Here is a 20,160-nt window from a genome sequence, read left to right on the forward strand (position 1 = left end):
GTCTGGAGGATTTGAAAAGAAAATCCTGGTCACTGATGTTTGTGTTGAATGTTGGCTGGTAAATTGCAATGCCCCTTTGTATTTTAAGACTATTAACCAACACTATGTTCAGTTCAGAATAGATTATTGACGTTTACCTGTATTACCTGCTGACAGATAAGTAGAAAAGCCCTTTTGAAGGGCAGTTTAAATAAATCTTGAACAATTAGGAAATAATCTACACTATTTCCGTGTTGCCCTCTTCAAGTGAGCCTTACTTGCCTGCTTTCTGAGACCTTCCCAGTTGAGGTCATTCCATCTCGAACCTTTTCTGAACTTTTCCACTTCCTGCCACCTCTGTGGTTCCTGACTGTGTTCTCCTGAGCTTTCTGCATCCTCCCAGAAGCCTTTCTCCAGCACTTGTACTCTTTATGGACGGAGGCGATGATGATGGTCTTTGCTCTGTGTCATTCTCACCCCTGTCCTTCTCCATAGTGTCATTTTTGGACCTTCTACTTCATGACTACTGCCTGGTTCGTGTTTCCCTCCTCTCTAAACCATTCTTAACCCTTCGCTCACCCCCAATCTCCCTCAGAGAGGGCGCTACACGCAGCTTCACAGAGCACTGCTCTGGTACCATCTCTTAGCCTTCCCATGGCTCCCCAGGGCCAATCTGGGAATCTCCTTTATTTTATTTTATATAATTATTTATTTAGTTTTTTGAGACCAAGTCTCACTATGTAGCCCTGGCTGGCCTGGAACTTACTATGTAGACCACTCTAGCCTCAGACTTAAAAAGACTTGCCTCCTGAGTGCTGGGATTCAAGGTGTGTGTCACCACGCCCAGCTGTAAAGGCTTTTTTATTACATGAATTCATACACATGCAGAGTAGAGCGAGGAGGGAGGGAAACTCATTCTATTTCCACAATGACCAGCTCTGGAGCCCCCTGCTTCATCTCAAATAGGGCTCTAGGAAGGATATATTCATTACTGGTGTGTGTGATGCACGTGTACTGCAGGTACATGTGTGCTACACTCAGTATGTTAAGGCCACATAATAACTTGGTGGAGTCATTTCTTTCCTTCCACCTTTATGTGAGTTCCAGGGATCAAACTCAAGCGTGGGTGGAGAGCACTCTACCTGATGAGCTGTCTCTCTGGCCCCTAAAATAGTTTTTCAGCATCACTCTTCTGTGTTCTGATTTCCAGTTGTCTTATAAATGTCACTATTTGGATCAGGAGCCAGAGTCCTGTACACTAAGACTATCTTCCCTTTCTCTCCCTCCCACTTTCTCTTTTTGTTCCTTTCCTTCCTTGCTGTCCTCTTCCTGCCCACGTCACCCTTAGAAAGTTATTTGTTGAATATGGTACCTGTTCCTAGGCTGGTGTGTAAATCTGTTCATTCTCTTTCCATCCTTACTTCTGCAACTCCACACTTGCCTGCATCCCTTGACTGATCCCTTCCCTGATCTCTTGTACTTCTGAACTCTTGCATCTCACACAGAACTTTCAGTGCCATCTTGTCTCTGTGCATATACAAGACAGAGCAGAGAATAGGCTAAGGGGATGAGGTAGGGAGGGGAGGGGAGTCCAGCCATCTTGCTGCCTCAGTAGCTTCTGAGAACAAGAGCAAAGACTAGTTGAGACATTGAACATCATGGGTACTAGGTAAGTGTCTTAGTCACTGTTCTATTGCTGTGAAGAGACACCACGACCAAGGCAATTCTTATAAAGAAAGTATTTAACTGGGGGCTTCCTTATAGTTTAAGAGGGTTAGTCCATTATCATCATGGCAAGGAGCATAGGGCATGCAAGCAGGAATGATTTTGGAGCATTAGCTGAGAACTTTACCTGATCCACAGACATCAGGCAAAGAGCCACTGGGCCTGGCATGGGCTTTTGAAACCTCAAATCCATCCCCAATGACACACTTTCTTTAACAATCTAATTCTTCTTTAATCCTTCTAATTCTTCTCAAACAGTTTACCAACTGGGAACTAAATATGCAAATATACGAGCTTAAGGAGGCCTTTCTCACTTGAACCACTGCAGTAAGTGTGGGTGGGTGGAGTGTTCTTTAAAGTGTATTTGGAGCAAGAATAGAGGAATAGTGATAGAGTGCTATTCCCTAGCATTCATGAAACTTTGGGTTTAATCACCAACACCAGGTGGTGATGTTTTCAAAAACCAAATACTTAGGAGGATCAGGAGTTCAGGGCCAGCCTTGGCTGAGTGGTGAATTTAAGGCCAGCCTGGGATTTATGAGAACTGCATTTCAAACAAACAAGCAAACAAACAGTATATGGGGAGTTAATTGGGGTGGGTGGGATATTTGAGTAAAAAGATCCTCAAACAAGAACAAGGAGGCTAGAAAAACGGAAAGGGATGAGGCAATGGCAGGAAAGAAAAGAACCAATACCCTTCAGAGAAACAGAGACTAGATGGAGTTGGCAGTTAGACATAGAGGCCTGTTGAAGCTCAGCCTGGGCCAAGAGCCCTGGGTTAGCTTTGTCACTCTATTTCCCAGAATACTGCTTAAAGGATCAAGCAACCGGATCGGGCACCAGGTGGCTGCTGAGAGCAGCCGCACTGTGACCTCGAGGGTTACTCCTGGAGGCCAGCCAGAAAGGGCCTTGTTTTTCCGGCTGGCATCAAGAAGTTGGGCTTCCTTGAAAGATGTGCCAAGATGAGGCTGTGGATACACGTGTGCTGGTGGGGACCTGCTTGCAGGTGGCCAGTAAGCTCATGTGGCAGTGTCAGAGATGTTTCCTGGGGTGCTGAGGCCCTTCCTCACAGAGGGAGACCTGAGAGACAGAGGACAGCTGTTCAGGTTTCATCCAAGCTCTGGGTCAGTCCAGAGCTACACGGAGGAGGCAGTGCACCCTCACACGAGGCAGGGTGGCCTTGGTGAGTGAGGTTGGGTTGTTCTGTGCAGCACAGGGCTTACTGGATCTCCCTCCCAGGAGAAGCAGTCCTCATGCAGTCTCTGAGAGAGCACAGAGGCTCCCATCCTCTTTAGAGTTCCGAAGTGGAGTCACCTGTGTTCAGCCCCCTTTTTTTGCATTGTGACCCCATCATGTAAGCACAGACTGAGGGCCACCTAGCTCATTTCACGTTGCTAGTGAGATAAGCAGAAGTGATCAGTGTCCACCTGGTAGTTGTACTGAGACGGTGAGTGCACCTGTGAGACTGGGAGTTGAAGGTTTGCACCTTATGGCAGTCTTCCAGGAGGTTCAAAGAGATGTCCCTGGCTTGCTGAGTGTCGTCAGGCCCCCAGGTCAGCTCTGACCATGGATGACTTCTGGAAGGCCATGAGCTCCCTATACTCTGTCACAGCGTACCTTCTGGGGTTGCATGTTGCCGATTGCTTCCTCTCTTCCAGAGCTGGAACACAGCTGGTATTGGAGAAACCCTGACAGATGATCTGCCTGCCTTCAGCCTCACACCTCTCGAGTACATCAGCAATGTAAGAGCTTCTTGGATGCCTCTGCATTTCACAACCCACAACCCTGTCTATCTTCTGATTCCCTCTGGGCAGACATCAGCTGTTTGTGCTGTGTGGACCTGGTTTGAGATCATCTTCATTCAGATCCTGGGCAAATGCAGCAGAGCCTTAAGTGATTTCAGATTCTAAGACAACCGTCGCACCTGCCCCATTCTTCCAGCGTGACCTCTAAGGGTGCCAGGATTGAGTCTACTTGGAAATTCTGACATGGGAAATCAAGGAACAGATGGCCAAATTATTTTCTATTCTTCTATGCCTACAGTAAAACATAAACAATTGTGAATTGTATTAGAAGGAAGTGCCTGAAATCAGCACAGGTGACATCATATGTCTATCTTGCCCACTTGTGACAAATGCTGTATTAGCTGTGGGCTTTCCCTGAATGTCTTACAAGTTTCCCTCTTGTGATTCTGCATTAGCCAAGAAGGTTCTGCCATCTTTGTTTTCTAGTGTGTGGAATTACAATGTAGTTTTATCTCTAGACTGTAGTTAATGAATAGCAGCTTCCAAGTATGGTCCCTTCTTTCTCCTGGCTAATCCATCTTGGCAAGGAGAGAAATAGAACCAGATGCTAGTCCAAATGGCAGTTCCTGAGTGCACTTGCCAACATTAGCACCTTAGTGGGCTTTTGTTTGTGTGCAGTAATGATAACTCAACTTTATACAGTGCTTTTAATCTCACAGAGTTCTTTAGTGCCCACTGCCTCATTGAAGTAGATGGTGCTGGATGAATTTCAGGACATTGAAGCCACTGTCGAGAAGGATGTATCTACAGGGTGGAGCAGGCCTCCATTTGTGTGTGTGTATATGTATATGTGTAAGGGAGTCTGCATGTCGAGGCTGGCTAGCCACCTTGTTGACCCAGAGCTAGTCTGGCTGGTTAACAAGCCCCAGGGATCCACCTGTCTGTTTCCTCAGCCCTGGGATTATAGGCATGCCCCACCACAGCTGGCTTTTTGCACAGATGCTGAGGGAAGAACTTGTGGTCTCCTTCAGGCTTGTGCAGCATTGCTTCACTGGTTGAGCTCTCCCCAGCCCTTAGTGGTTATTTCTGAGGTATTGCCATAAGTAGTATTACCTCACACTGGTGCTCATCCAGGTCTAGCAGTTTTGTCTCTCATAATCGAACTTTTCAAGTAATTATCTAGGGGTGTCAGTGTCAAGCTGAAAGTGCTTTCTTTTGTTTCAGATTGGGCAGTACATCATGTCCCTGCCCTTGAATCTTGAGCCATTTGTGACTCAAGAGGACTCCGCTTTAGAGCTGGCCTTGCATGCTGGGAAGCTGCCATTTCCTCCTGAGCAAGGTGAGAGGACCAGGAAGCCATGGCACCTGCTGTCCAGGACATTGGGCACTATGTAGGGCTCATGGCTCCATTTTAACATTTCATCAGCTGCAAATGTCTCTAAACTCCCAGGGATGTAGTTGTCAAATACAGAATAGAAGAGCTGGGTTGGTGGCTCATACCTATTATCTCAGCAAGTGGGAGGCTGTGGCAGGAGGACAACTGTAAGTATCAGGCCAGCCTGGGCTACATGGTAAGTCCCAGGCTAACCTGGACTACAGAATAAGATCTCCCCCCAAAAACAATCCAAAGAAAACAAAACCAAACAAAAACCAGATATGTATATATATACATATACATATACATATACATATACATACACATATACATATACATTCCCACTATATAATGGGAACTCAGAAAGGCTGAGTGCCCCTCTGAGGGACTTTGGCAGGGATGAGGTCTGACCAGGGTTAGGGAAAGAGCTGTCTTGCTTTGCTTTGCTCTGCAGAGCATCCTGGAAACAGGGTGGAGAATCCTGTGGGGAGCACAAAGTACCCCAAACCGGTGAAGCAGTGCCAAGAACATCCTGGGACCTTGGCAACTAGTGGTGATGACAATGAGTTCACAAGTCCAAGGTCCCATGGGTATGTACCCTTGCTCCTTGGAAGTGAGTAGGTAAGCTGCCACCTCAGAAGAAGTTTTTCATGTTGTCATAAGCAGCTTTCCAGAGTGTGTCCTGTGTGGATGCCTCTGCCTGCAGCTCGCTTCTGCCACCACATGTCCCTCTATCTCTAAACTCATTTAACTGCTTCCCTTTGCTTGTTATTTGTACCTGATGATGTTGAGCAGGGGACACATATTTGCTGATCTTAATTCCCAATATTGAATATTGTTTTGAGTAAAGAAAAAACCACATTTGGTATGTAAAAGATTCAGCCACTCACAGGGAGTAGCACAATGAAGATAAAATTGCTTTGGAAGATTAAAAATGAGAGAAGCTAAAAGGCATCCCATGAAAATGCAACTAAAAAGGAAACAGAATGACCATGAGATGACGTTGAACTCAAGTCAAGAGAGACCCTAAGAGAGACATACATGGTCCCCTGGAGAAGGGGAAAGGGTCACGATCCCCTGAGCAAATTGAGAGCACGGGAAGAGGGGGGAGGGAGCTACAAGAATGAGAAGGGAAGAAGAGGAAGGATGCAGAGGTCATGAGGGAGCAGAAAGGTTGAGTCAGGGGAAGAATAGAAGAAAGGATATGTGATAGGTAGGGTTTTAGTTGGGGGGGGATGGTAGGGGAGGAAGGGAGGGAGAAGGGAACTGGGATTGTCATGTAAATCAATCTTGTTTTTAATTCAAATAATAAAAAAAAGATTAAAAAAAAATAGGTGCCACAGTGACCTGTGACGGCACATGCCCAGCAGTGTCAGCTAACAACAGTGAGGTGTACAAGGAAGACACTGTCAGACACATGGTGAGAACTAACAAAACCATACAGCTGCAGCTTTGACATATCGGAAAGCAGAATTAGTGAGTTTGGGAGAGGATTAAGCAGAATGATCAGGATGCTGGACTGAGTGAACGTGTCAAACCTTCTGTCCCACAGAACAGATTGGACAAGTGTCCATAGTTATTTCCAGATTTATACAGACAAAACTTCCCTAGATCTCATGTGCTCATAAGCATGTGGGACACTCCGAGCTTTTTGTAAAAGCTTTTATGGTTCAAATTTTAAAATTTGACATCTACTCAGCTGAAATATGAGTAAATAATACAATTTTTTAGGGGTAGGTAGAAGACTTTTAAATGAGAGGAACTTGAAAAGTGAGCTGGGTGTGGTGGCTTGATCCAAGCACTCAGGAGACAGAGGCAGGTAGATCTCTGAGTTTGTGGCCAGCCAGAGTCATACATAAAAACTAAATAAACTTTAAAAATATGAGAGACTATTTAAGAATTTAGATGTTGTTAGCATATTAAGTATGAAGAACAGTGACGATATATACAATATGATTCCATCTTTAAAACTTACTGGGAATATAAGTGCAGGAAGACCAGAGCACTTTAGCCCATTGCTGTGAACTAGTATATCCAGTTTGGAAACAGTATTTCTGATAAAAGTGACAATGTACTTACCCTTTGGCTTGTCTCTTCCTTGTGTGCCTCATATACGTCTGTAAGAATCTGCCTGGTAACTTGGCAACAACCCCAGCCTAGAGCCAACCCACATGACCATTGCCAGAAGCATGGACACAGGTCATGGTACAGCGGTACAGTGAAATACTATGCAGCGTTCAAATGAGCGAGGCTAGCTGGGCATGGTGGCACTTGCCTTCAATCCCAGCACCCTGGTTGTGCAGAGGCAGATGGAGCTAGACACACTGGGAAGCGTATGGGAAAGAGCCCCCCACGTCGAGGCTGAAGGGCAGGGCAAGAGACCTGGTCATCTGGACTGCTGGTGTGCCTGCAGAGGTGTGCAGAAGTTCCACACACCTCTGACAAGGGTGTTTTTCTGACAAGGGAGATGTTTCATAGATGCTGACTATACAGTTCTCTAAAACATATGGAATGTCCATGTAAGGTTTTATTTTGTTTTGTTTGTTTTTGTTTTGAGACAAGAACTCACTATATAGCTCATGCTAGCTTCAAACTTGCCATGATTCTCCTGCCTCAGTCTCCCAAGTGCTAAAATTACAGACTTTAACGTGCACCATGCGTTCTGCCATATTTATGATGTGGCTTTTAGTTTAGACAAGAAAACCGAAGGTAAGCTCCTGCTGATGGAATGCAAATTGGAGAAGGGCTTTGAGGGCCTCTCTGTTCCCCTTCTGGGAACCAGTTCTAGAATTGACTCTCCTAACACAGATGTTTAGGAGGAGGGTTATTCCAAAATGGTTTGCTACAGGGAAAAAGCTCACCTGATCTCAATGTTTATTACTGTCGGAGTAAGTATCTTGTGACATGGTTTTAGCTGCTTATCCGTTGCCTTATTGCTATGGCAAAACACCATGCCAAGGCAACTTATAAAAGCAAACATTTAATTTGGACACTCATGGTTCCAGATGGCTAGAGCCCATGACCATCATGGTGGGGAGCACGGCAGCAGGCAGGCATGGTGCTGGAGCGGTGACAGAGCTCACATGCTGAGGCAATAACCATGAGTCAGAAAGAGGGGGCTAACTGAAAGCGACAGACTTTTAAAACCTTAAAACCTGCCCCCAACAACACACCTCCTCCAGCAAGGCCACACCTCATAATCCTTCTCAAACAGTTCCCCCATCTGGGGCCTGAGCATTCAAATACATGAACCTGTGAGGGCCGTTCTCATTCTAATCACCACAGATGTCTTCATAATTTATCAATTTTCTTCATGACAAAGAGTTAAAACTTAGCACTTAGCAGGTAAAATCTTCAGAAACATTAAGGAGAAAAAAACTGAGGTATAACTAATTCTTTGTTTTCCCTATCTCATGCCTTTTTCTGTGAAAGCACTCAAAATAGATCTAGATTCCCAAGTGATTAGCCTTTAACTTGTGTACATAGGAACAACACTAAATGACTCAGTAGGTTTTGTGTATGTGACAATAATAATTTGAAAAGGATGGGGAGAGAGAGGGGGAAGGATTGGAAGTGTGTGAATGATGTAAATACAACATTCAAAATGAAATTCTCAAAAAAAAAAATTCTTAAAACAACAGCAACCGAAACCCCCAAAGAAAACAGGTCTAGGGAAATGCATGACAAGGAGGGTGCAATGACCACTCTAGATGAGGGTGAGTTGCATGATGGACATTTATCTGTCTCCACTGTATTTTGGAATGCCTGCATTTTTCAAAAACCTAGAATATAGCTCTCTTTTTTTTAAAAAAGGATTTAATGTGTATTTGTGTGTGTGTGTGTGTGTGTGTGGGTATGTGCACATGAGTGCAGGTGCCCTTGAAGGCTGGAAGAAGGCGGCAGGTCCCCAGGTTGAAGGCATAGGTGGTTGTGAGCCACCCGATGGGTGCTGGAAACTAAACCGGGTTCTCTGCAAGAGCAGTAAGTACTCCTAACTGCTGGGCCACCTCTCTAGCACCAAGACCACATTTCTCTGTTGTGTGTAAAACTATGCACACATCAAAATGGCGATAATCACCGAGGGATGGTGATGTTGTGCACGTCATTTCTATTTCATTTGTTTACCAATGTGCTTTCCTCTTAACTTTTTCTTTTGAAATCAATTCTTCTCTCATACAATACATCCCAGCCACAGTTTCATCCCCTTTTCTATCTTTTCCATTCTGGGATCCAACTCAGGGCTGTGCATTCTAAGCATTCCTCTACCACTGAGCCACATCCCTCAGCTCTTCTTCGTATACCTTGTAAATTTAAAAACATCACTCTCATTTTCATAAGAATTTCCCACAGATGAACTCAGCATCCAGCCTTAGGAGCTGCTCTGAGTTTTTCTGTCCTTCTTACCGTCTTTGCTGGAGTATTTACATAAATCTCAGGTGTCTCACCTCCTCGTGGATGTTGTTATATGTGTGGTTGATAAGGACTGAAAGCTGGACCAGGTTCCTTGGAAAGAAAGGTGTGCTGCTGTGTGTACTGCCTGCTGCACTGCATCAGGAAGAACACATGTCTTTTTCCACCAGGAGTTCCAGGGATATCTGCACAGCACTCACTCACTCACTCCACAGATGTTTACTAACCATTTACTATGTGTGGGCATTTAGGATGGCCTCATCACAGTAAATTTCAATAGTACTTAAAATTGTGACAGTATCAACAACGTTAATGCAGATATTTTGGTTTTGTTTGTTGTTTTGAGGCAGGGCTCATATAGCCCCGGCTGGCCTTATACTTGCTGTGTAGTCAAGGATGTTCTTAAGCTCTGATCCTCCTGCCTCTAGCTCCCTAGTGCTAGGATTAAAGACCACTATGCCTAGCAATATTTGTTACTCCTTCCTTCCTTCCTTCCTTCTTCCTTCCTTCCTTCCTTCTTCCTTCCTTCCTTCCTTCCTTCCTTCCTTCCTTCCTTCCTTCCTTTTTTTTTTTTTTTTTTTTTTTTGTGGTGCTAGGATTGAATCTAGGGCCTTGAACATGCTGGGTGAGTTTTTATCATGAGGGAGCAGTGTATGTGTGTGTGTGTGTGTGTGTGTGTGTGTGTGTGTGTGTGTGTGTGTGTGTGTCCCACAGTGCATATGTGGAGATCAGAGGGCAATTTGTAACAGTGTATGGGATCCAGGGGTTGAACTTAGGTCCTTAGGCTTATCAAACACTGATTCATCTTGCCACCCCCTCAAAAAATTAAGCATCCAGAAAATAGGAAAGAAGTATACATATAATCTGGTTGTTTCCAGCTTTTGTTTGTTTGTTTTTTTCCCCCACACATAAATGCTTTATTAATACAACATACATAAACTATAAAGGAGTAAGAAGTTTAAATATCTTCATCATAACGAACGGGTGATGTGTAGAACAAGTTAATGAGCTTTTGTTTGTTTTTGAGACAGGGTTTCTCTATATAATATAGCCCTGGCTATCCTGGAACTCACTATGTAGACTAGCCTACACTTGAACTTCCAGAGATCTACCTGCTTCTGCCTCCTGAGTGCTAGCATTAAAGGCGTGCACTATTGTGCTGGCTTTCATTTTTAGCATTTTAACATTGCATATTTAAGGAACAAGATTGTGTGGACCCGATGGTATATGCCTATTGTCTTGGTATTCAAGAGGCAGGAGGATCACAAGTTTGAGCTAGCGTGGGTTACATATCAAGTTCCAAGGTACAGACCCTGTCTCAAAAAACAAAACAAACAAAAACCCAGTAACAATGGACTTCTTGCCTTGGCATAGTGGCACATGCCTTTAATGAAGGCTTGGCTGCCCTGGTAATCTCAAAGTAGTCCAGGCTGGCCTCAAATTCACAGTAGTCTTCTTACACATGTGAAACTATGTTTTGCTTGAAATTTTTTATTATTTTTATTGTTATTACTGAAAGTTATTATTATCATCATTATATAGTTCTTGTTGACAATGAATTTCATTCATGGATGATATTTATTTATTTATTTGTTTGCTCATTTATTTGAGACTGAGCATTGTGTAGCCCAGGCAGGCCTCAAACTCTACATAGCCATTGATGACATTGAGCTCTTGATCCTCCTGCCTCCAACCTTTACCTCCCAAGTGCTGGGATTGCAGGCATGTGCCACCATGAACAAACTCAGGGCCTGGCACATTCGAGTCACTCTACTGCCTGAGCTGGGTCTCCAGCCCTCCTGGGCATTTTTTTTTTCTTTTAGTTTTTATTTTGTGTATAAGGGTGTTTTGCCTGTGTGTGTCTGTACACCACATGCATGTAGGTTCTCTGTGAGAGAACTGCTGAGCCACCTTCCTAGCTCTCTCCTGAATACTAACTTTAAAAATGATTTTTGTGTTCACTCCTCCCTCCTATGTATTTGGCAAGTGGCTCATTTGTCTCTGTAGCAGTCTGAGCTGATGGAACTCGAATGGCCTTTGCTGCAAGGCTGGCTTTGCTGTGCTTGCGTGCCTCTTCCTTCCTGCCTGGAGTGTACTGAGGAGTTGCTCAGACCTAGCAGGAACTTGACAGGCCAGGACTTGTATGATTCCTGAGAAACGACCCCTCATGCCCTGTACTCCTGAGTGCCTCACTTTGGCCTCGCCATTGCACCGGCACAGATGTCTCCTGACATTCCAGCTTTGGCTTTTGTCTGCTACTTCCCTTTTCCATACATTATCACGAGCCGTTATGTGTGGTTGTGGTTCCCTCAGCAGCTCCGTAAAACCAGGGCTCCTGTTACTCTCTGTACAGGTGGTAAGTGGTCTCAGAGAGGCTGGGGCCCCTCGGCTCAGTCTCGGTTCCAGCATGGCCCCTGCCCTATGCATTATTTCTTTGCGCCCTCAGTGCCCTCTTCTACCTTTGCTTTGGAGGCTCTCATCTCTTGGGGTCCTCCTCTGCCTGTGGAAGTCCTGTCCTCTAGGGCTTGATTTGGTTCCCAGGCTTGCGGGGAGTTGGGTAGCTGCACCAGATTGACTCCTTTTCTGGGCTCTCCTTGTCCCTGGCCAGTATCAGTGGACCCATAGGTTCCTTGTTCTGTCATTTCCCATGCCTGTTTCCCACTGAGCCCATTAGCTCCCTGGCACATTAGGGCATGTAGCTCTTACTGGGAGCCAGGACACTAAGAGGTGACTTTTTCTAAGCATCTTTTATATTTCTCTGTGACCTTCTTTCCTTTTCAGGGGATGAGCTGCCTGAGTTAGACAATATGGCTGACAACTGGCTAGGCTCCATTGCCAGAGCCACCATGCAGACCTATTGTGATGTGATCCTTCAGATCTCAGAGGTGACCCCACACTCCACCAAACAGCTGGCTACAGACATTGGTGAGTGCCTGTGGGTTGGGCAGGAAGAGAGAAGCAGTTGCAAGTTTGACTTCCCTCTTGACCTCCAGTAATGTTAGCCCAAAGCTCTTCCTAACTTCTGGAGTTGACTGTGAAGCTGGGTGGAAGGGATTCTGGAAGGCCATGGAGATAGAGAACCATTACGGGGCTTTGGTGAGATGCATTGGAGTGAGCCAGGCATGGCCCTGCCTGGTCTTCTACTCACTGACATAGTAATTACTAACCTAACTAACGTTTGTGGAGTACTTACTGCATACCAGGCATGTCAGGCACTGATGCAAGCATGCATCCTTTGTGTTATGCAATCCTGGAGGTAGGTGATGTTGTATGACAAGGCCATCTCCTAGGCTCCTCTATGGTCCCCATCAGAATGCTGTCCTGCCCCAGGTCAGAGGGCATGGCTTCCTCACTCCCTTCTCCTGAGGTTTTAAGTGATCTGGAGATAGGGTGGAGGAGCCTTAACAATCAGCTCCCCAGGGACCCATCCCCGCTGTGACCTGGGTGACTAGAGTTGAGCCAGTTCCCACTTCTGTTTGTTATGCTAATGAAGAATTAGAAGCAAGGTTCAGCCCTTGGGGTTTCAGAGTGGTGTGTGATGGGGCCAGCCTACAATCCAGCTGCCCTGAGTCCCTCATCCTGCTCATTTCACTCTGCTTTTGGGTCTTCCCAGAGGCATCGCCTGCCTTTCAGTGACTTTCCTAGGCACAAGCATTCGGAGATGAATAAGGAAATTCAGACACCCTTTGGTATGCCTGCACAGGCAATAGCATGGAGGAGCCACCTGGAACGGGGCAGTGGTGGTGGTGGGTCATGAGATGCTGAGATTGCTCTAGAGTTCATTGGTCCCTATCATTCCTCTTCTTCCTCCCCTGCTTACCCAGCTGCTTGAACATCTACTGTGTGCTTGTTGTGCTAAGGATAGCATACAGTAGGGATTGGAGCGAGGATATGGAAGTGAGGTTAAGGCCTGGGAAGGATGCTGAACATTGAGGCCTGTGGCAAGGAATGGGAGACATTCAAATTAAGTATCCATACAACAACATACAATACTGCTGGCCAGACACAATGCCATGGTGGACTGGGGCCTCCTGGTTTTTACCACTGTGCTGGGCCTGGCAAAGAAGACACAAGGAAGGGGCTGGCCCGCTCTGGAGTTCAGGTCTAGACCGATAAGAGGTGAACCCAGGTAGCAATCAGAGGGTCAGGAGGTCCAGGGGTGGCTTGGGTGGTGCTGCTCCTCCAGGCCTTCTGAGCAGAAAGAGGAAGGAAGAGGCTTGTGCCTATGCAGAGGTCCCTCCAGCACAACAGCTGCTTTTAAGGCCTCTGTCCCATCTCACCACCATCCCTGCGCCTGGGTACTGACTGCATGGGCAGGGTTGGTAAAGGGTGGCACTCGTGGCTGCAGCTGGGTGTTTCTGTTCTGACAGTGCTGCCTGAGCTGTCAGGAGGTTAGAATCCGGGGCTGCTTTTTAGAATGACTGACCCCTAGAGGTCTGTGTCTCTCTCTTGAGACAGTGTCTCACTGTGTAGTAATGGCTGTGTAGGCAGACTGTCCTTGAACTCACAGAGCTCCACTGACCTCTGCCTTTTTAGTCTAAAGATGTGTCCCACCATGCCCAGCTAGGGGTCTCTCTTCACTATCATGTCCAACTTGATCTGAGTTTGGCTAATAAATCTGCATTCCAGGAGTGGGCTGGAAAGTGGAGCCACCTCCCTGACACCAGCCTTGTGTTCAGTGTGTGGTTCCCAGGGGGAGGCTTTGCTTGTTCAGCAAGCCCATGTTCCCACTCTCTTTGCTTCTCTGCATGCTGAGAACATGAGGTGGGGGTAAGGGAGAGGCCAGCTGCCTTTTACACTGGTGCTAGAGGGATAGGGGATGGAAGCTGGCAATGCTGGCTGGTTATAATTCCAGGGCTCCGGTCATACCCATAGCCCCCAGCAAAGACCTGTCTGCAGGAGAAGCAGGGGAGTGCCAAGAATTTGGGAAGGCCTTGGGGCCCCATGTACTGTACCACTGACCCTGTCTCCTTTTTATCCACAGACTATCTGATCAATGTGATGGATGCTCTGGGCCTGCAGCCATCACGTACCCTCCAGAACATTGTGACACTCTTGAAGGCCAAGCCTGAGGAATACAGACAGGTCAGCAAAGGCCTACCACGCCGCCTTGCAGCCACAGTGGCTACCATGCGTGGTGTAAATTACTGACCAATTCTGAGAAGAGGGTCCAGGACAGGGTCAGGGCTGGTGTCTGAAGCCTCAGTGACTCTCAGAATGGCTTCATTCTCAACATCTGCCAGTGATGGGGCAGTGTGTGTGGAAGATACTTTCTTGTCTTAGAAGCCAGGCATGTGGTAGTGCATGTCTGCAATCCTTGGAAAGCCGAGGCAGGAGGATTGCTGTGAGTTTGAGGTCATCCTGGGCTAGCATGAGACCTAGCATCTACAAGGAGACGGCTGTAAATAAGAAGTAATGTATTATTTATCAGAGAAGACTTTCCAGATGATTTTATAAATAAATATTTTAAAAGTGGCCTTAATAAACATTGCAATGGGGAGAAGACTGTTTTCTTCTTTGGGGATGTCTCACACACTGATCAGGGCCTGAGAACACGGGGTAGGGAGGGCTGTGAAGGAGCCGGGGCTTCCCCAGTGCAGAGGGAGCAAAGGAAGAAGAAACAGTGAGCAGGCAGACAAGAAGACAGAGGCACAAGTGCTAGGAAGAGGCTGTCAGGTAGGAGGAGGTGGGCAGCCAGTGGCCGGAGTGAAGATCTGCTGCAGGGAGCAAGTGGGAATTCCTACCAGGAAGAAGCACGGCACAAGTGCAGAGGCCAAGTTCAGCCAGGGTGGCTGGAGAGGAAGGCAGCAGGCATTTGGGTTATGAGGAATAGGGCTGAATCATACAGGATCTAACAGGTTGTGGTGAGAATTTTGACTTCACTTACCACCTCCCCTTTTTAAAATTTACAGGATGATGCAAATTTCATCTCCTCCCCCCTTATCTTTTTGGTCTATTGCATCTGTACTTGTCAAGGCTGTAGTTGGCTTATATGTAACAGAAAATAACATTGCCTGAATGACTTGAGCCAAGAGGAATTAATTTTTCCACAATGAGAAGTCAGAGGGTGGGGGATCCAGCAGCTGACGTAGGACTTGGACAGAGTAGGGACCTTTGCCAGTGCTCATGGCAGGTGACCCTGGCAGTGTGACTGTCACACCTGTGTTCAGGGAGAGACCCTGGGATGGGTTGGAGGGACATGGCTCTCCCTTCTTCCATGTAATCAGCAATGCCCCACCAGCCCCTGCTGACTTCTAGGTCGTATTGGCCATTTCTTGGTTGCAAGGTATGGCCCCAGCTGCAAGGGGTACTGGGAAAGTGGAGAACAGGACCTGCTTCAGTATTTCTCAGGCTTAACTCTTGTAGCATTTTGGGTCAAACAACTTTGCTGGGAAACTGTTCCTTACATCAGCCTGGCTTCTGTCCACTAGCTACCAGGCATGTAGCTCTCATTGGGACAACCAAAACTGTCTTCAGGGATTCCCAGAAGGACAAATTCAATAGGGAAACACCGGTTAAAGCAACCAGGATTTATCCTCTGTGCTGAGCAGATGGCTACCCTGAACAAAGTAGGTTATTTATTATTTAGTGTCGCTGGGGATCCAATCACAGCCTTATGAATAATAGGCAAGCATTCTCACTGAACTGTCCCAGCCCTTTTTATTTTAGTTTGAGGTGATGTCTTACAAAGTTGTCCAGGCTGATTCAAACTTGCTTTGTAGTCCAGGCAAGCCTTGAACTTGTGACTGTCCTTGCGCCTCTCAAAGAAGTGGCCTGCACTACCAGGTCTGACTTCTTTTTCACTCTGTAGCCAGTGCTAGCCTTAAACTCACTGTCTTCATGCTTCAGCCTCCCCAGTGCTGGGGTTAGGGGCATACACAACCATGCCTGGCTCAAATCTGCTGCTTCTCGGTAAGGAAAGTGGGAGTGGCAACATTGCCTCTGAGAGGGCTGCTTGTCAGAACTAAGTTAAGCCAAGGTCCCAAGGGTGAAGCTTTACTCCTTGCTGGGGTCTCTTAGAGAAGCCCACTATAGCCTTGGGAGGAATAGGCTGATATCTCTAATCTAGATAAGTTTGGGGACTTCCCCAGGCCAACTGCTTTGTGACAAGCTAGAGTTAAGAGCAAGCCTAGTGATAATGGTATCTACACTCATAACCCAATGCCAGGGTGTCTTCTTAGTACACTGTGTGGGAGGTGCATGACCTAGGTGACACAAGGTCTGTGAGGCAGGCATGTGGCCTGGGAGGCACACCGTGTGGGGACACTTAATCCCAGCAGGTCAGCCTGCTTGTGCCACCCTGCGGAGTGGTGCACCACACCCATGAGGCTACCAGGGCTAGCGTCTCACTGAGACTGTCCTTATACCTTGGGAACTAGTTTGGCTGGCATGGACAACAATATCAGCTGTGACCTTGCCCTAAGAAAAATACTTTGGTTTCTCATGGGTTGGTCACAGACTGTCCCTGGCAGGAGTCAAACCTGGAAGAGGTGAGACCTGGAAGCACAGGAAGTCACAAGTACTGCTGGTAGTACACACTTGTGGTGACTGGAGCCAGTGGGAAGCATTAGGCATTAGAAGGATGACCTGGGGCTAGATTCAAGGAAATCCACTCCCTCTTTGTGCCAGATTCCATGGCCCCATGATGGTTCCCAACTCTTATTTAGATCACCTGAAGAGTCACTGAGATGTAGTGAGAGCAATGACTTATGGCAAGTTCATGTTCTTTGTTCATTCATAGTCTCCAGTGACCTAACCTAGCTTCCCTTTTGGAGATGAAGTGGAAAAACCATACATTGTCTTGGCTCATGGGGTCCCTGGAAGGATAGAACATCTAGACCAGGCATAGGTTGGCTGGGCTGACAGGTCAGAACTACCTTAATAATGGGGCCTTAATAATGAAGCTATCATCCTGCAGCTTGGCCCTTTCCATCTCCTGAGAGTAAAGACGGCAACCTAGTTCCAATGTGGTTTCTGTCTTGCACATGGCAGATAGCTCCAAAGTGTCTGTGAGCAGAACCTCTTCTGGGGTCAGTGGCTCCCCTCTCTCCACGGATTCTTCCAGAACAGCTAGTTGATGACTTCCATCGCCGGTCACAGCGTGGGCTGTATGAGACACTGTCTCAAAAACAACAAGGGCTGGAGAGATGGCTTAACACTTAAAAGCACTGGATGCTCTTCCACATGGCCTGGGTTTGATTCCTAGCACCCATATGGCTCCTTACCACCTCTAGCTCCAGAGGGATCTGATGCCCTCTTCTGGCTTCTGCGGGTACTACATGTACATGGCATACAGACATACACACAGCCAAAGCACTCACTCATACACATGAAATAAACAAACCACCCCACCCCATCCTAATAAACAGGTTTATTTAACTCAAGGTTCTGGAATTTGGTAGCATTCAGATGTCGTGACATGGCAGAAGTGTCATGTGGTGAGACTCAGCTTTCTCTCCCCTATTGACCCCACTAATGCAGCTCTTCAAGGTGGCCAGGGAGGCAGAGGTGCTTGCTGCAAGCCATATGGTGGAAGGGGACTGCTGCAGGTTATCCTCTGACCTCCACATACATGAGTTCCGTGCTCTACTCACTGTTACGTGCTCTTGTATACACACACACACACACACACACACACACACACACACACACACACACGAATGTAAATAAAAAATAGAAGCCAGTAATGCCCACTCTGATAACTTTAATCCCATTTATCACCCAATTGTGACAACTCCAAATGCCATCACCAAAGTATTTTCTGGGTATTTTTGTTTGCTTGCTTTAGTTCTGGGAATGGGTCTCCCATGTGTTGGGCAGGCACTCTACCACTGAGCTATATTCCCAACTCAGCATATGGTAGGATTATTAATTTTCAATATGAGTTTCAGAGATGCTTTTCAAGCCATGATAGTCACTTACTAGTAGAGTGATTGTGGATGTCTTTGCTTCTTCCAGCCTCCATTTACTTACCTGCTAAATAGGATATTGTGAGCCAAGTGTGGTGGCACACACCTTTAGTCCCAACACTCAGTAAGCAGAGACAGGCAGATCTCTGTGATTTCAAGGCCAGCATGGTCTACATAGGGAGTTTTAGGCCAGCCAAGGCTATATAGTAAGACCCTGTCTCAAAACAAAAACAACAAAAAATGAAAATGGCAGATTACTGCTCTCAGGTTGTGAGGATGGAGCGAAATGAGGATTGTACAATACTCAGCATGAGGGCCAGGGGATGCTTCATTCAGTAGAGTGTTTGCCACAGGAGCAAGAGGACTTGAGTTCGGATCCCCAGCACCCACACCAAAAGAAAACAACAACAACAACAACAACAAAACTGGGCACAGTGGCCTGGGTCTGTCACTGCAGCACTACTAGGTTGGAGACAGGGAACTAGGCTGGAGATCCCTGGAACTCACTGACTGGCCAGCCTAGCCAGTCTGTGAAAGCCAGGATCAGTGAGATAACTCTATTTCAAAAAGCTAAGATGGAGGGAATCATGGGAGATACCCGACACTGACTCTAGGCTTTCATATGTATGTGCACTCACATGCACATGTGTACACACCAGACACGTGCCCACAGCACACACGCAATACCACTGTTAAAATGATGAAGTACTCAGCATGGGGTCTGGCGCTTGGTGGTAAGTACTTGATGTCCTATAGCTGTTGCTTAGCAATGACAGCAAGCGGTGGTGGTGGTGTGTGTTGAGGGCTGCTGATAATAAAATGTGGAGTTACCACCAGGTGACTGCAGTCACAGCCTAGCTGGGCCCAGAGCCAGGAGACCTGTTGGCCCCCAAACAGCCTCTAGCTTGACCCAGGTGGACACGGCCTTCTTCCACAGGTGTGGCGGTGGGGCCTTGATGGCAGACCAAGGAGCCCAGCTGATCTCCACCACCAGGCTAGACCCTCAGACAGCAGGCTCTGTAGCCAGAGCTTGTTCCTCACTGGGACTTGGCAGGTGGCAGTGGGATGCTATGTGGTTCAGCCACCTGCACCTGCCAGCAGCATCTTGCCTTCTCTATGACGAGTCCTCAGACTTGTCAAATTTAACAGCAAGGATCCAGGCCATTCACTTAAGTTTGAATGTGAAAGAAATAAATGACTTATTCATATAATACAGCTCAACTATTTCATGGGCATAATTACACTACAAAACTAATTTGTTGTCTCCCTGAAATTGGTTTAACTAAGGGATCTGAATTTTGGCTGGCACCCCCTAGGCACCAGGCCTCACTCCCCTCATTGTGATTTTCTGGGTGCGATGGTGGCTTCAGGTCTGCTGATCTGAGCAGTTTAGCCAGCTCCTTAATTATGCTGATTGGCTCAGAGATAGGCATATGACCCCGTCAGGGACCAGTGAATGTCAGCCTGGAGCAGGTATTCAGAGAGATCTCAGGAGGCCCCCAGAAGCAGGCTGAATTATTGGGGATGCTTGAGAGCATTTATTTGTTTTGTGTGGTTTGTATTTTTTGGTTTCTTGAGACACTCTCACTATGTAGTCCAAGCTGGTCTTGAACTCAGACCTGAGTTCAAGTTCCTGCTTTGGCCTTCCAAGTGCTGGGATTACAGGTATCTGCCCTCTATCCCCATGACTGGTTTTGCTTAAATTGGTTTGAATATTTTCTACCTATCTGTGAAACCTAAAGAAATAGATTGGGTGGTACTGTGAAGGTCCTTGAGACAATGCTTTGGGGACAACTTGGAACTAAGTGCATGATACCCAAGCTAGTGCTGCTCCTGGCCTGCCTAAAAGCTCTTGGCTCCCAGGGCAACATGCTTGCCCTTTCTACACTGCAGACATGTTCCAGGACACCCCAGCTACCTACTGGAATAAAGAACCAATCTCCATTCAGTGTTTTCCCTCTTTATTTTCTAAACAAAGCATGTGCTCCCATGACAAGCCTTCTTACCTGATGCTCCC

The 20,160-nt window shown here is 46.7% G+C and overlaps 1 protein-coding gene across 1 annotated transcript in view; it reads left to right on the top strand.

The window, feature by feature from the left end:
- Cog7 (component of oligomeric golgi complex 7) overlaps positions 1-14,737 on the top strand; it is a 64,949-nt gene extending 50,212 nt beyond the window's left edge. Inside the window, exons 14-17 of the mRNA XM_027410249.2 lie at positions 3,363-3,446; positions 4,674-4,788; positions 12,016-12,159; positions 14,219-14,737. Coding sequence (XP_027266050.1) covers positions 3,363-3,446; positions 4,674-4,788; positions 12,016-12,159; positions 14,219-14,385 — 510 coding nt within the window. The 3' untranslated portion in view covers positions 14,386-14,737. The remainder of the gene's footprint in view (positions 1-3,362; positions 3,447-4,673; positions 4,789-12,015; positions 12,160-14,218) is intronic.
- The last annotated feature ends 5,423 nt before the right edge of the window (positions 14,738-20,160 follow it).

Source organism: Cricetulus griseus, chromosome 3 (assembly GCF_003668045.3).
Source record: "Cricetulus griseus strain 17A/GY chromosome 3, alternate assembly CriGri-PICRH-1.0, whole genome shotgun sequence".
NCBI classification, from domain to species: Eukaryota; Metazoa; Chordata; class Mammalia; order Rodentia; family Cricetidae; genus Cricetulus; species Cricetulus griseus.